At 43.0% G+C, this 16603-nt stretch overlaps 1 protein-coding gene across 2 annotated transcripts in view; it reads right to left on the bottom strand.

Annotated features, from left to right (window-relative positions):
• Positions 1-16603, bottom strand: part of LOC106607224 (SH3 and PX domain-containing protein 2A) — a 114885-nt gene that overhangs the window by 33267 nt on the left and 65015 nt on the right. For both annotated transcript variants that reach the window (XM_014203975.3, XM_014203971.3), the window contains exon 7: positions 6662-6790. In XM_014203975.3, the coding sequence (XP_014059450.1) occupies positions 6662-6790 (129 nt within the window). The remainder of the gene's footprint in view (positions 1-6661; positions 6791-16603) is intronic.

Genomic DNA, 16603 nt, shown 5'->3' with positions numbered 1-16603 from the left:
CCCCACCGAATGTCGATCTGCTGTTCATCTACCGTTCATTCGCTGAGGTGTGTTTTAGGGACCACTCACCGGTGGGTGTCCGACATTTTCATGCAATTCTATACGTAGAATTGGTTTGCAAATTATAGCTGGCAATCTGTTCAGAGGTGCTAAGTACTGTTGGCCGGCAAACAGGCATGTAGTCTAGCAGTTAAGAGCAGTTAAGAGCGTTGGGCCAGGAACCAAAAGGTTGCTGGTTTGAATCCCCGAGCCGACTAGTCGAAAGAATTTGTCAATATGCCCTTGAGCAAGGCTCTTAACCCTAATTGCTCCTGTAAGTCGCTTTGGATAAGAGCAGTTGCTAAATGACTAAAATGTACATGCCTGCGTGTCTGTCCCTTAAGACGTTTGAGTAAATACACTCTGTTATTGATGGCTATGACTGCCTTTACTTTATTTTTCAACCTTGTTCTCATATGGTAGGGGCTTAGGCTGAGTTCACTGCACCTCAAAAGAGGCAATAAAAGTATGTTTCCTTGCCAATGCAGGTTTATAACACACAGGCGTGAATTACAGAGAACCTGAAAAACATTATTTTTTCAGAGAATTTGTCTCTGGTCTTTCATTAATGAATAAATGTTAATATACCAGTGCTACAACTGTTCTTGTTGAATTTTCTAGACCAAATGTAAAGGTGTTTTGGCAAAATACCATCACACAGAAACATACATTTAAACATGAACCCCCTGAAAATGATTTGGTGACATGTATGAAAATGTGTAACTGAGTAGACATACAGCTGTTGAAAGGTGAGATATGCATGTTTTCCGTACCCCAGGATGTGTGTGTGTGTGTATATGCACGTGCATTTTTTGTGTATTATGTACAATTTGATACATTGACCAGCAGGGCTGGGACTGGACCCAATGCGGAGGAAGTGGAGAGACATTATACGACTACACCTACATCTGTCTTTATCTGTGTCTGTCTATCTACCATTTGTCTGTTGTCTCCATCAACATCCTCATCTGTGTCTCCTGCAGCTGTACGAATCTTTATCATCTGTGTCTCAAGTCTGCGTCACTAGCTGTGCTGAGGAAGTAATGGATGAAGTAAATATTATTTCCCTTCTATACTGTAGTTCTCAAGAACTAGCTTTTAGGGGAAATTGCAAGGATCCATTGCAAATGGTTCAGTGACAGATAAACATAACAAACAACACTCACTATTAGGAGTCATTTCATAATGTTTACGTTCAGGTCCATGCAGTGCTTTTCTCCTCACTGAGTTGTGCTACAGTAAGTTCTGTGCCCTCTCCTTTAGGTCAGTGGTTCAGTGAGACAATAATGAGACAATAGTGAAACAATAGTGAGACAACAGTGTCATACCCACAGCTATCTGGTGGTGGTCTTGCATTACCACAAAAACCATACTTAAATGTCCCAAATTCACTGCAAACAATACAAAACAACATCAGTGATTCTACTGCAAAGAAACCATGATACAACTCAGGACAAGACAAATAAATGTTGTAAGTTCATTTTTGACATAGCCAACAGAGTTTACACTGGATGTACTAAATTAAAGGATGTGGTTGCCAACTATCTAATTAGGCTTTCAATGCCTGGATGAAATGTTGACGTCAGCCTCATTTACACAGCCAAAAACAATAACAAACACTTCTGAAAAAAAAGTTTCTTTGTTTTGTTTACAGAGAAAATTAATCATAAAAAACAATGATTATTATGTAAGCCATGTGTGTCATAATGTGGCTCTAGGGTGAAAAGTAAAGTGGTACTGCTACAGTAAGGATGGATATTCCTTGAAAGGAAAAAGTGGAGCAAGTGAACAGATGTTTGGCTCAGACTTCAAAGTGATAAAGCTTTACTCATATCCCCTCTGCCTCTGTCTCTTTCTAAGAGGGAGGGTAAAATAGAGGAACCTATCTGTTGAAGAGGGCCTGAGCCCTATTTGTCTCCCCTACAGTACCTGATGTCTGGAAATACTATATCAGGTTCAACACTCCAGCCTCCATTTTACTGTAATCAACAACACATTTATTGCTCAAGACAAAAATGCAAACAGGCCAGCAACTTTAGATTTTCTTACTGTGAATGTATACCATATGTACTCATATAAACTACAATATGCAATGTTTTAACACAGGATTGAGGTGCCTCAGGCTCTACTGTGCTGCATGTATTTTATTTATAGATATCCAAAGTCTCACATTGAATCAAATAGCCTGTCTTTAACTGCTACTAAAACACAAGTGTTACTTACTAAAACAATTTTTGTGTTTTGGGGTCAGTCTTTGAAATATTAGCTCATGCTACAGATGTGATATGAAGATTATAACCTTTAGCGTGACAGGCATTTCTCTGGGCTTGAGATGATGTGGAATGCTGAGCCTCAGCACTACTGGAGATATCTGATCCCACTGGAAAGCACTGCAGGAGAAAACCCCATTAATTTCAAGTTTTTGTATTTATAAACACTGTATACAGTATAAAAGAGGGGAAATATATAAAGTTCAATACATTCACTTCCAGTTTTCATAAAATACTGGGTACAATTTCCAGCGATGGTTCTGTTAAGATTGGGAGGCGAAAAAGTACTAATGTTGACCTAAGGAACAGCCAATGCAGCCCCCTAGAATGTGAAAGGATCCCCTCTAGAATGTGTGCTGACCTTTCTAAAGCTACGTACTTCTGCAGCCCTATGCTCTAGGCAGCACAGATGGCGTGTGTGGGGCGCAAAATCCTGGAGTATCTGATAGCCCAACCCTCTAAAACGCTATTTAACTTTAATTGTTATTCCTAAATGAGAGGCACCTCACGAATCCGTTGGTTCATGTCCATCGTCCGGCCAGAGCATAAGCTTGTTTCCCAATGGTGTTAAACAGCTCCTTATTCACATCTCCTCTTCCTCATGAACACTGATCTACAGTATCTGAGAGGATTTAAGCGCAGAGAGAAATACATGTTGGAAACCCATCGAGTACCTCCTCAACGTATCCATTTTCCATCAAGAATGAAGGGAGACAAGAGAAGAGAGACAAGGAAAATAATTGTGACACAGCCTTAACATGTAAGCCTAAAATACCATACAAAGTGTTCCCAGAATTCACCACTGACTGACGCAGGCTATTGGTTTATAGACGGACACACATGCAGGGTGGTACAGGGGAGCTATGGGGAGCCTGAGGGGCAGACAGACCCAAGCTGCTTCCCTCTCCGACACAGACATTCCTGGAGTTAATTTGGCAAATTACAATTTAAAACGCCGATCTAGGATTTGAGCAGTGTAAACGTACACTGTTCAGAAGAGATTTAGAGGGATATTATCTGGGTTGGACTGGGCAAGGCTAGCCTAACATTGCCCTTGAGGTGTAGAGTAGGTAGCATACCTCTAGAAGGAAATGTGATGGCAAATGTTTTACTTTTCCTATGCATTTCGATAACAAGAAAAGTTCAACTGTACATAAATAAAAAGATTGTTCTTAATTGACCCACCTGGTTAAGTAAAGGTTAAAAAGTGGTGTGCTATCTTAGCTTAGCCCTGGTTAGCATCTCTTTAACACACTGTAAGTTGAGGAGGCATCCTGGAGGATCCATTAAGCCATTATAATGAACCAACCTCTCTGAACCGCTAACTTTGGCAGGAAAGGGCTTTTTCCATATTCCCCCTGACTCTCTCCCTGGCCCACACTCCTCTCCTCTCCAAAGTCAGTGTCTCTCTCTGGCAAGCTCTGACCTAACTCAGTAGTGAAAATATACAGAGGGATTGCAATCAAACAAATACAAGAAACTGCAAGGGCATCAGGGATAAAACATTTATGGAACACTGCTTTTGAGTATCCTAAAAAGTGGCAGCTGATTTTTATGCAACTCTGTGAAAATGACATAACCAAAAATATAGATCTTGCCCAATTTCTCTGTCTTTGATGAGTCCTGGCAGTGCAGCATTCCTGCCCTTTTACAAGAATTGTATAATATAAATATCAAAATAAAAATACATCTGAGCGGAGCGAATCCACAACACACGTTGCCATTCTGAGTTATGTTTATTTACAAGGCACAGTACCTGATCTAATAACCAGGAGCACCCTCTCACCAAAACATGAATTATCATCAACTATGACACTGACTGAAGGCCAATATGCAAAAGGGGTATCAACAAACCAGTGCAAATGAAAATAATGGCTTGGCCTGGAAAGGGACATGGAAAACTGAGAAAGTTGAACGTGCCTACATGAACTGACTTAGATTCAAAGCCCCTGTCAGAAGTATATTATCTAATCCAAGGTAAGGAAATTTGCCTTAGCTAATGCTAACCATTCTGATGAACACTGCAGGATTCAGCTAGTGCTAGCCATTCTGATGAGCACTGCAGGCTTCAGCTAATGCTAACCATTCTGATGAATGGTTATATCTGTTATATCTGGAGTATTTCTCCTGTCTTATCCGGTATCCTGTGTGAATTTAAGTATGCTCTCTCTAATTCTTTCTCTCTCTCTCATGGAGGACCTGAGCCCTAGCACCATGCCTCAGGACTACCTGGCATGATGACTCCTTGTTGTCCCCAGTCCACCTGGCCGTGCTGCTGCTCCAGTTTCAACTGTTCTGCCTGCGGCTATGGAACCCTGACCTGTTCACTGTGATTACTATTATTTGACCATGCTGGTCATTTATGAGCATTTTAACATCTTGGCCATGTTCTGTTATAATCTACACCTGGCACAGCCAGCAGAGGACTGGCCACCCCTCATAGCCTGGTTCCTCTCTAGGTTTCTTCCTAGGTTTTGGCCTTTCTAGGGAGTTTTTCCTCGCCACCATGCTTCTACACCTGCATTGCTTGCTGTTTGGGGTTTTAGGCTGGGTTTCTGTACAGCACTTTGATATATCAACTGATGTAAGAAGGGCTATATAAATACATTTGGTTTGATTTGATTTGATGAACACCACAGGCTTTAGCTAATGTTAACCATTCTGATGAACAATACATGCTTCAGCTAATGCTAACCATACTGTTGAACACAACAGGCTTCAGCTAATGCTAACCATTCTGATGAACATTACAGGCTTCAGCTAATGCTAACCATTCTGTTGAACACTACAGGCTTCAACTAATGCTAACCATTCTGATAAACACTACAGGCTTCAGCTAATGCTAACTGTTATGTTGAACACTACAGGCTTCAGACAGTGCTCTGATGGGTTTTGAGTTAGCTACCTCTGCAATACTTGGGAGTCCCCTGCATACAGTGCTTGAGTTGTTGATGCCAAATGCCATCTATACACTACTGGTTGTATACCTATGAATCAGACAGTGATTCAGTTAGACTTGCAGGTGTGTGAACTCTCTGACCAGTGACATATTTACTCTGTAGTCATCTAAATGTACTGCAGCCTTCAAAAGCCCAGTCACCAGCATCATCCATCAAGCTCCATGCTTATTATGGAGGAAAGGACTCAAGTCAAGGCCTCGGGCAGAAGGACTTCAAGGTGTTTGGAAATCTGCCTCAACGTGACTCCCTAGTGGGATCAAATCCAACTGGACCAAGAAGGAAAAATAAACGGAGGAACTCAAAGGGTGGGTACAGACACTTCAAAGCAGTCTGAGTCAATTGACTCTCTTCCTTTAGGCCTCTATGGCATGGGGTTTTACTCACACCCAATGTGAAACCTAAGTCAAATTGCTTTTCTGATCACTGTTTCCCCTCCTCTTTGAAGAACATATGAGTCCCATTACTGCTTTACTGTCTGGGAACACCATTTAAGCCAGGACGTCAACCTCTGTTACTGAGCCTGTCTCTCGCTCTAGAGGCTTTGGAGATGGATATGACAAAACTTCTTATTTCATTCTACTGAAGGGAAAGGAAAACTACACAGATTTCCTTATGCTGCGTCAGCTAAAACTGTGGTTCAGTTAATGGTGAGGTGTGTTTGTATGTTATAGTGCAAGAGTTAGTGAGTCTTAACTGGGTCAAAGTGTATAGGCAAAAGTAAACACTGACATATCAAGTAAGACCATCAACATATGTATACAGGACTTTATAAAGAGTAGATCATTTCATTGTTTCTACTGGAGGGCATGATATGCATAACAGTCAATAGACTAAGCTCTGCGTAACAATTATCACCCTTCACTGTGAAAAAGCCAAATTTAATGAATCTCAACAAGGGCCAGATGAAGATTATTTTCAGTTCCTTTTGAGGATCAGCTCCTAGCACTCCATTTTCAGAGGTTAAACAGCTGACTCAGGACCCCGTGCAGCTGGCATATGTAAATCCAGCATGTCTCTCTGTTTTTCCATTAAAGTGAGCTGGATAATTAATATAGGAGTCTGGGAGACATTCCTCCTACAAAAGGCAACATTCTGGCCCCGGCCTAAACCAACAAGGGGAAAAAACAGGCCTCTCTGCAGGCCAAAGTGAGCCTCCAGGGCTAAGGCACAGTTTGAAGGCTGTGGACATAAAGGGAGGGGGGGGAATGGGGGAGAGGTAAAGAAGGGAGGAAGAAGGGGATGAAGAAAAGACCGGGACCCCAGACTGAGAGGTGAAAATGGGAATTCTCATGTGGATGCTGGCCGGAAAGTGTGCATGAATAGGTTTGCATCACTGTGTGTGTGTGCGCACGTGTGTGCCTGCATGCATGCGTGTGTAGGTTGGTCACTCACCACTCTCGCTCTTATCGATGACGTCTACCAGTTTGCCGGCCTGCAGGCTGATTTCCGCCGGCTCCTGCTTCTCATAGTTGGCCACCACCATGTACTGCTCCAGTAGCATAGGATTGGCACCATCCAAACCTGGGGTTGATGGGAAAAAACACGCTGTCAGCCAGCTCCCGGTCATGGGTCCGCGAGAGCGACCGCCGGGCACCCTCTGCGCCATAGGCCAATTTGTCAGTAGACCTCAGCCAATGGGAACACACGCTGGGCTCTGTGCATTTTCCCAAGAGTCTGGCCATATAGCTGGAGTGTCAAAAAGGAACGCCTATTAAACTGAAAGTCTCCCAAAATACATCAAGCAGTTTGCTGAAGAGAATCCATTCTAAGCTGTTGGGGGGCCTCATCCATAGTCTATACTTGAGATAGAAAAATAGGAATGGATGGAGAGGAAAAGAGGAAAGCAATAGAGAGAAAGAGAAAGAAAGAGCAGGAGCAGCAGCCGGTTGTCGATAGAACAGTGGAGCGGGAGAAAGGCACAATTTCCCCTGGAAAATAAACAGTCTGTTAAAAAGCCTCCTTCTCCTTGTTGGGGCTGGAGCTGGAGGAAGAGTAGGGGGGGTTGTGTACACCAATCATAAGAGTCGACACTGAAGGCCTTAAATAGAACCAGATGAGTGGGCTGGAGTTGAGCTCAGGAGGCCGGGCCTCGGCTGCTGTGAAACACAAGAGCACAGGACTTTCATTTAGTATTGCCAATGGAAAGCTTCTTTCCTGGCCTCGCTAGGTTAACCATATTAGCACCAGCAATGACTTAGTTTTGACAATGTTATTCAGCAGGACCATTCCACTGGGCACAGACGTCAGTTCATCATCGAGTCTTACATTTTGTTTAGTTGTCAACTAACGTGAATTCAACGTCAAATATAAATAATAATAATGTAATTGGATTAGGTTAAAAGTTAGGGTTACGAAGTTCACTTACGTTGATGGCTTTTTTTATGTGGAAACAACGTTGATTTAATCCGTTTTTGTCCAGTGGAGTACATTGATCAAACATCCAAGAATGTGTCAGTATTATAGATGAGGTGGCTCTTATTAAGCTGTGATCACAAACATTGCTTTATTTTTCTTCATATATCTACTGTATCTGTCTTTTATACAAACTGTGCAGTCCATGTTGCATTACATGGTAGTGATGTTATGATATGAATTTCAGAACATAAACCAGTTTGCAAAGAGTAAATCACACTTAAATATACATGGACTGGTATTGTACAAAAAGCCAAGCCATAACCTTAACATCAAAAGGAGAAAACACAAAGATCATTAGGGATGTTTCTCATTTTCAAAAACAAAGCACCTGTTGCATGAATTTAAAACAGTAAATAAACTACATCTTCAAAACAAATTCAACCACCTACCACTGCACACTAAACCTTAAAAAGTCACTCCAAAACATCTCCAGCTGCAGCCTAGAATGAACTGAGACAACCCAGTTTAGCAGCAGAACTAACACATGTCAGCTGTACCCTAGAATCAGACACTGCTGAGATGGATTTCACACATTACTGATGGCTCAGACTGGCCACAGAGTTTCGTAAAACGGAGAGGAGAGAAATGATTTACAGATCACATAAGAACACAGTATACAGCACATACTATGTATCCGGATTCAAAACCAGGATATCCTTTGGTCTAAATTCCAAGCTACTTCAAGGCTTGCCTGAGTAATACTATATAGTTTAACTGCCAACAGACAGTTCAAGTATATGGATACTAAGATGGAGGATACAGCACAAATGCTCTGTGGTACTCATTGTCAATGTACTGTTTCTCTCTTAGCTGAGATAAATTACAGTATTTCGTGAAAAATAAATGAATTAGCTGAGTTACCGTATCACATAATCAAGAGAAATGTCTACAAAACAAATGTTATAAACTAGATGAAGCCAACCACGTCCAAATGAAAACATTATTCAACCTGTGGTAAACTCAGTGTCTGGAACATTGTACAGAGAGCTCTATCTCACACGATGGAAAATAGCATGATTCCAGTCCAATAAATACTATTAGATAAGAATTGATTGAGTAAAAAGAGAGGACATGACGGCAGCTTTCAGACTAAAGATGAACATTTACGTAAATTAGGATTATGTTCCCATTCTATGCTGAGGGGCAGGTATCACAAATGTCAAAGCACTAATAACTCATCCGGATGAGCTCAGCTTCAATAGCATCCAAAATAATAACCTGCCAACTAGTAAAGTTGTAGTCATGGCTCTATGTAGTACTGTGCGCCTCCCATGGTCTGTTCTGGACTTGGGGACTGTGAAGAGACCTCTGGTTGTATGTCTTGTGGGGTTTCCATGTGTGTCTGAACTGTGTGCTAGTATTTTAAACATACTGCTCGGTACATTCAGCTTGTCAGGGCTCAGGGCTGAGGAGCGTCGCTGGAGACTCAGGGCTGAGGAGCGTCGCTGGAGACTCCGGGCTGAGGAGAGTCGCTGGAGACTCAGGGCTGAGGAGCGTCGCTGGAGACTCAGGGCTGAGGAGCGTCGCTGGATGCTCAGGGCTGAGGAGCGTCGCTGGAGGCCTGATGTGTGGGACTGGCATAGGAGGCGCCAGACTAGTAACACGCACCTCGGGGCTCATGCGGGGAGCAGGAACAGGACGTACTGGACTGGGCAGGCGCACTGGAGGTCTGATGCGTGGGGCTGGCTTTGGAGGCGCCAGGCTAGTGACACGCACCTCAGGGCTAGTGCGGAGAGCAGGAACAGAACGTACTGGACTGGGCAGGCGCACTAGACGTTTTATGGCTTTGGAGGCGCCAGCCTAGTAACACGCACCTCAGGGCTAGTGCGAGGAGCAGGAACAGGCACAGGGTACACTGGGTCTTGGAGACGCACTGGAGGTCTGGAATGCATGGCCTGCACAACCCGTCCTGGCTGGATAGTCACTGTAGCCCGGCACGGGCGGAGCGCTGGCACAGGGCGAACTGGGCTGTGCTGGGAAATGAGAGCTGCCGTGCGTAGAGCAGGCGCAAGGTAAACTGGGCCGAGGAGACGCACTGGAGACCAGATCCGTTGTGCCGGCACACTTCTTCCTGGCTGCCGGCCATCTCTTGCCCGGCAACGCTGCGGAGCCCTTATTGGCCGTACCGGACTGTGCGTGCGTATGGGCGACACCGTGCGCATTTCTGCGTAACAAGGTGCTTGCTTGATCCGTCGCTCTCCATAATAAGAACGGGGAGTTGGCTCAGGTCTCCACTTTGACTCTGCCCAACTCCCCGTGTGCCCCCCCCCCCCCCATTTTTGGGGGGGGGGATGCCTCTTGGCCTCATGTTGCTCCCTTACTCTCCTCTCCCAGAAACATCGTTCTGCCTTTGCTGCCTCCAGTTCCTCCTTCAGTCGCCGGTACTCCCCAGCCTGGGTTCATGGACCCTTGCCATCAAGGATCTCCTCCCACATTCATGACTCCAAATATCTCTCCTGCTGCTCCTTCTTCCGCTGCTTGGTCCTTGTTTGGTGGGTGGTTCTGTCATATGCGTCGTAAGGATTGGACCAAAACTCAGCGGGTAAAGTGCTCATCTACTTTCTTTATTAAAACCTGTTGGGGCTAGGGGGCAGTATTTGCACGGCCGGATAAAAAACGTACCCGATTTAATCTGGTTACTACTCCTGCCCATTAACTAGAATATGCATATAATTAGTATTTGGATAGAAAACACTCTAAAGTTTCTAAAACGGTTTGAATGGTGTCTGTGAGTATAACAGAACTCATATGGCAGGCCAAAACCTGAGAAGATTCCATGCAGGAAGTGGAAATCTGATTTGTGGAATCACCTTCCACACTTTGCCTATGAAACACACCGTGAGTTAGGATTCATTTAGCACTTCCTAAGGCTTCCACTAGATGTCAACAGTCTTTACAAAGTGGTTTGAGTCTTCTCTGGTAGAAACTGACCTAAAGAGAGCCCTGGAAAGTTGGTCATAGAGGGAGGGCCATTACTACTATGATGCGGGCGCCCATGGGTACCCTCTCATTCCGAAACGTTTAGTAAGACAATGCAATCGTCCGCCTTGAATATTATTGAAGCTCTGATTGAAAAAGGCCCTAAAGATTTATGTTATACAACATTTGACATGTTTGAACGAAAGTAAATATATATTTTTTGCACATTCGTGATGACAAGTCCCGCGCGCCTCGTACATTATGTGTAGCCTTCGGAACGCGCTAACAAGAAGGAGCTATTGGGACATAAATTATTAACTTTTTCGAACAAAACTACATTTGTTGTGGACCTGGGATTCCTGGAAGTGCCTTCTGATGAAGATAATCAAAGGTAAGGGAATATTTACAATAGTATATTTGATTTTAGATGGTTCCAAGATGGCGCTAACCTGTATCGCCTAGCCTATTTTTCTGAGCATAGCACCTCGTTTATTGCAAAGTGTGATATCCCAGTAAAGTTATTTTTAAATCTGGCAATGCTGGTTGCATTCACGAGATGTTAATCTATAATTCTTTGAATGACAATATTATAATTTACCAATGTTTTCGAATAGTAATTTAGTAAGCTGTAGTGCTGTTTCACCGGAAGCATTTGAGGGAAAGTATTTTCTGAATGTCACGCGCCGATGTAAAATGCTGTTTTTATATATAAATATGAACTTTGTCGAACAAGAAATGCATGTATTGTGTAACATGATGTCCTAGGAGTGTTATCTAATGAAAATTGTCCAAGGTTAGTGCTGCATTTAGCTGTGTTTTGGGTATTTGTGATGCATGCTAGTTGCTTTGAAAATGGCAGTGTGATTATTTTGGGCTGGGTACTCTCCTAACATAATCTAATGTTTTGCTTTTGCTGTAAAGCCTTTTTGAAATCGGACAACGTGGTTCGATTCAGGAGAGGTGTATCTATAAAATGGTGTAAAATAGTCATATGTTTGAGAAATTGAAGTTATAGCATTTATGAGGTATTTGTATTTCGCGCGACGCGATTCCACTGGCTGTTGACTAGGTGGGACGCAAACGTCCCACTGGCCCAGAGAGGTTAAAGAAAACACTTAAATAAAATAAACTGCCGACAAAAACAGTCCAGTAAGGTGCACAGACTATACTGGAAACAACCACCCACATAACACAAGTGAAAACAAACCCAACTAAATATGTCCTCCAATTAGAGACAACGACAACCAGCTGCCTCTAATTGGAGGTCATTGCCAAAACCCCAACATAGAAATTGAAAACTAGACATAAAAATAGAAATAGAAAATATAGAACATAAACCAAAAACACCGAACCACACAAAACAAACACCCCCTGCCACGCCCTGACCAAACTACAATGACAAATAACCCTTTTTACTTGTCAGGACGTGACAATGACACAAGTAATTTTTTCAACAATTGTTTACAGACAGATTATTTCACATATAATTCACTGTATCACAATTCCAGTGGGTCAGAAGATTACATACACTAAGTTGACTGTGCCTTTAAACAGCTTGGAAAATTCCAGAAAATGATGTCATGGCTTTAAAGCTTCTGATAGGCTAATTGGCATCATTTGAGTTAAATGGAGGTGTACCTGTGGATGTATTTCAAGGCCTACCAAACTCAGCGCCTCTTTGCTTGACATCATGGGAAAATCAAAAGAAATCAGCCAAGATCTCAGAAAGAAAACTGCAGACCTCCACAAGTCTGGTTCATCCTTGGGAGCCTTAAGGTACCACGCTCATCTGCACAAACAATAGTACGCAAGTATAAACACCATAGGACCACGCAGCCATCATGCCGCTCAGGAAGGAAACGCATTCTGTCTCCTGGAGATGAACGGACTTTGGTGCGAAAAGTGCAAATCAATCCCAGAACAACAGCAAAGGACCTTGTGAAGATGCTGGAGGAAACAGGTACAAAAGTATCTATATCCACAGTTAAACGAGTCCTATACCGACATAACCTGAAAGGCTGCTCAGCAAGGAAGAAGCCACTGCTTCAAAACCACCATAAAAAAAGCCAGACTACGTTTTGCATCTGCACATGGGGACTCAAGGATCGTACTTTGTGGAGAAATGTCCTCTGATCTCATGAAACAAAAATAGAACTGTTTGTCTATAATGACTATCATTATTTTTTGGAGGAAAAAGGGGGAGGCTTGCAAGCTGAAGAACACCATCCCAATCGTGAAGCACGGGGGTGGCAGCATCATGTTGTGGGGGTGCTTTGCTGCAGGAGGGACTGGTGCACTTCACTAAATAGATGGCATCATGAGGGAGGAAAATTATATGGATATATTGAAGCAACATTTCAAGACATCAGTCAGGAAGTTAAAGCTTGGTCGCAAATGGGTCTTCCAAATGGACAATGACCTTAAGCATACTTTCAAAGTTGTGGCAAAATGGCTTAAGGACAACAAAGTCAAGGTATAGGAGTGGCCATCGCAAAGCCCTGACCTCAATCCTATAGAACATTTGTGGGCAGAACTGAAAATGCACGTGCAAACAAGGAGGCCTACAAACCTGACTCAGTTACACCAGCTCTGTCAGGAGGAATGGGCCAAAATTCACCCAACTTATTGTTTGACCCAAGTTAAACAATTTAAAGGCAATGCTACTAAATACTAATTGAGTGTATGTAAACTTCTGACAAACTAGGAATGTGATGAAAGAAATAAAAGCTGAAATAATTCCCTCTACTATTATTCTGAGATTTCACATTCTTAAAATAAAGTGGTGATCCTAACTGACCTATGACAGGGAAGTTTTACTTGGATTACATTTTCAGGAATTGTGAAAAACTGAGTTTAAATGTATTTGGCTAAGGTGTATGTAAACTTCCCACTTCAACTGTGTGTGTGTGTGTGTGTGTGTGTGTGTGTGTGTGTGTGTGTGTGTGTGTGTGTGTGTGTGTGTGTGTGTGTGTGTGTGTGTGTGTGTGTGTGTACGTGTGCGTGTGCGTGTGTGTGTATATTGTCTCTCCTAGCTCTGTAGCTTTAGTACGCACATGTGACTTACAGTGGGTGTGTATTCTCCAACTCCATCATCTGAAGCAATTCAAATTAGATGCAGTAGCTAAAATGTATTTGATAGATTGAAGGAGTATGTTTTAGTGTGCTGGAAGTAGTAGCCATACTAGGGTCAACAAACTGAGATAAATGTTGCTTTTATTACATACACTATATACACAAAAGTATGTGGACACTCCTTCAAATTAGTGGATTCGGCTATTTCAACCAAACCCGTTGCTGACAAGTGTATAAAATCGAGCACATAGCCATGCAATCTCCATAGACAAACATTGGCAGTAGAATGGCCTTAGTGGAGAGCTCAGTGACTTTCAACATGGCACCGTCATAGGATGCCACCTTTCCAACATGTCAGTTCATCACATTTCTGCCCTGCTAGATCTGCTCCAATCAAATTGAAGTGATGTTATTGTGAAGTGGAAACGTTTAGGAGCAACAACGGTTCAGCCGCGAAGTGTTAGGCCACACAAGCTTACAGAACGGGACCACCGAGTGCTGAAGCGTGTAGCGAGTAAAAATCATCTTTCCTTGGTTGCAACACTCACGACCGAGTTCCAAACTGCCTCTGGAAGCAACGTCAGCACAAGAACTGTTCATCGGGAGGTTCAAAAAATGGGTTTGCATGCCCGAGCAGCTGCACACAAGCCAAAATTCACCATACGCAATGTCAAGTGCCAAGTTTTCTGGAGTGATGAATCATGCTTCACCATCTGGCAGTCCGACGGACTAATCTGGGTTAGGCCAGTGCCAGGAGAATGCTACCTGCCCGAATGCATAGTGCACACTGTAAATGCAACAGCATACAATGACATTCTAGACAATTCAGTGCCCCCAACTTTGTGGCAACAGTTTGGGGAAGATCCTTTCCTGTTTCAGCATGACAATGTGCACAAAGCAAGGTCCATACAAAAATGCTTTGTCAAGGTCGGTGTGGAAGAACTTTACTGGCCTGCACAGATACCTTACCTCAACCCCATCGAACACATTTGGGTTGAATTGGAACGCAGACTGCGAGCCAGGCCTAATCACCCAAATTAGTACCCAACCTCACTAAAGGTCTTGTGGCTAAATAAAAACAAGTCCCTGCAGCAAGGCTCCAACATCTAGTGGAAAGCCTTACCAGAAGAGTGGAGGCTGTTGTAGCAGCAAAGGGGGGACCATATTAATGCCCATGATTTTGGAATGAGATGTTTGATGAGCAGGTGTCCACATGCTTTTGGTCATGTAGTGTATGATTGATATTAGTTTCCCTACCCTTCCTTGAATCTCAGAATCTCAACAACTTTAGTGTCTAGACTCTAGACTACTGTGTTTACATGTGGTACAGTATGTGTGTGTGTGTGTGCCTGCCTGCTAAGGTACCTGCGTGCCTTCCTGCGTGCATACCTCAATTAAATATCCCTATTAGCCACTCTTTCTGTTTACATCTCTCCTCACAGATTTACACTGAGTGTACAAAACATTAGGAACACCTTCCTAATATTGAGTTGCACCCCTTTTGCCCTCAGAACAGCCTCAATTTGGGCTCCTGAGTGGCACAGCGGTCTAAGGCACTGCATCTCAGTGCTAGAGGTGTCACTACAGACACCCTGGTTTGAATTCAGGCTGTATCACAACGGTCCCGGATTGAGAGTCCCATAGAGCGGCACACAATTGGCCCAGCGTCGTCCAGTTTTGGCAGGTGTAGGCCGTCATTGTAAATAAGAATTTGTTCTTAACTGACTTGCCTAGTTAAATAACGGTTAAATAAATAAAGAAATTGGTCGGGGCATGGACTCTACAAGGTTTCAAAAGCCTTCCACAGGGATGCTGGCCCATGTTGACGCCAATGTTTCCCACAATTGTGTCAAGTTGGCTAGATGTTCTTTGGGTGGTGGACCATTCTTGATACACACAGGAAACTGTTGAGTGTGAAAAACCCAGCAGCGTTGCAGTTCTTGACACACTCAAACCGGTGCACCTGGCACCTACTAACATACCTCATTCAAAAACATTTAAATATTTTGTCTTGCCCATTGATCCTCTGAATGGCACACATACACAATCCATGTCTCAATTGTCTCAAGGCTAAAAAATCCTTCTTTAACCTGTCGTCTCCAACCCTGTTCCTGGAGAGCTCTAACTAACCGGTTCTAACTAACCTGATTAAGTTTATCAACCAGCTATTTATTAGAATCAGGAGTGCTAGATTAGGGTAGGAGAGAAAAACCTACAGGACGGTAGCTCTCCAGGGACAGGTTTGGAAATCCCTGATCTACACTGACTGAAGTGGATTTAACAGGTGACATAAATAAGGTATCATAGCTTTTACCTGGTCAGTCTATGTCATGGAAAGAGCAGATGTTCATAATGTTTTGTACACTCTGTTAACATGATTACATTGTGCATGTTCAATATTTATTATGCAACATTTCCTCACCTGGGATTTGAACTCACGACGACCTCTAGGTTCATGCAATGCCATTCTTCCTGCTATGCCACCATGTCCATGACAGGTATCAATTAATCTGACTATTCTTATTAATGATTTTATTTACTTATTTCATTAATTGAAGGGCTTTCTGTGTAGTTGTCTAATGTTGGTGGGGCATATTAACCTATTTTAGTCCTGAATCACTATGATCAATAAAATATTTTCTTGGATCAATAAAATATTTTCTTGAGTGCATTTTTAACAGAGCTGAGATTTACTTCAAAGTGCATTCACCCTATTGCTTAAACCTATCAAGTTGTTTCAGATCTACACAAGTGCCTAGGGAGGAGGTTTTATGGTTTCTTCTGGACAGGGTCTAATTATAATGGCCCAATAAGCACATGCCCTAGAGCAGTGGTCACCAACTGGTCGACCGTGGTCAATCTTCATGGCATTCCTAGTCAATCACCAAACATTTATGTAGAAAAGCCAATGATAACGGATGTGATAAA

The sequence above is a fragment of the Salmo salar genome, chromosome 01 (genome assembly GCF_965601325.2).
Source record: "Salmo salar chromosome 01, fSalSal1, whole genome shotgun sequence".
NCBI lineage: Eukaryota > Metazoa > Chordata > Actinopteri > Salmoniformes > Salmonidae > Salmo > Salmo salar.
This window is presented reverse-complemented; position numbering and strand designations above follow the sequence as displayed.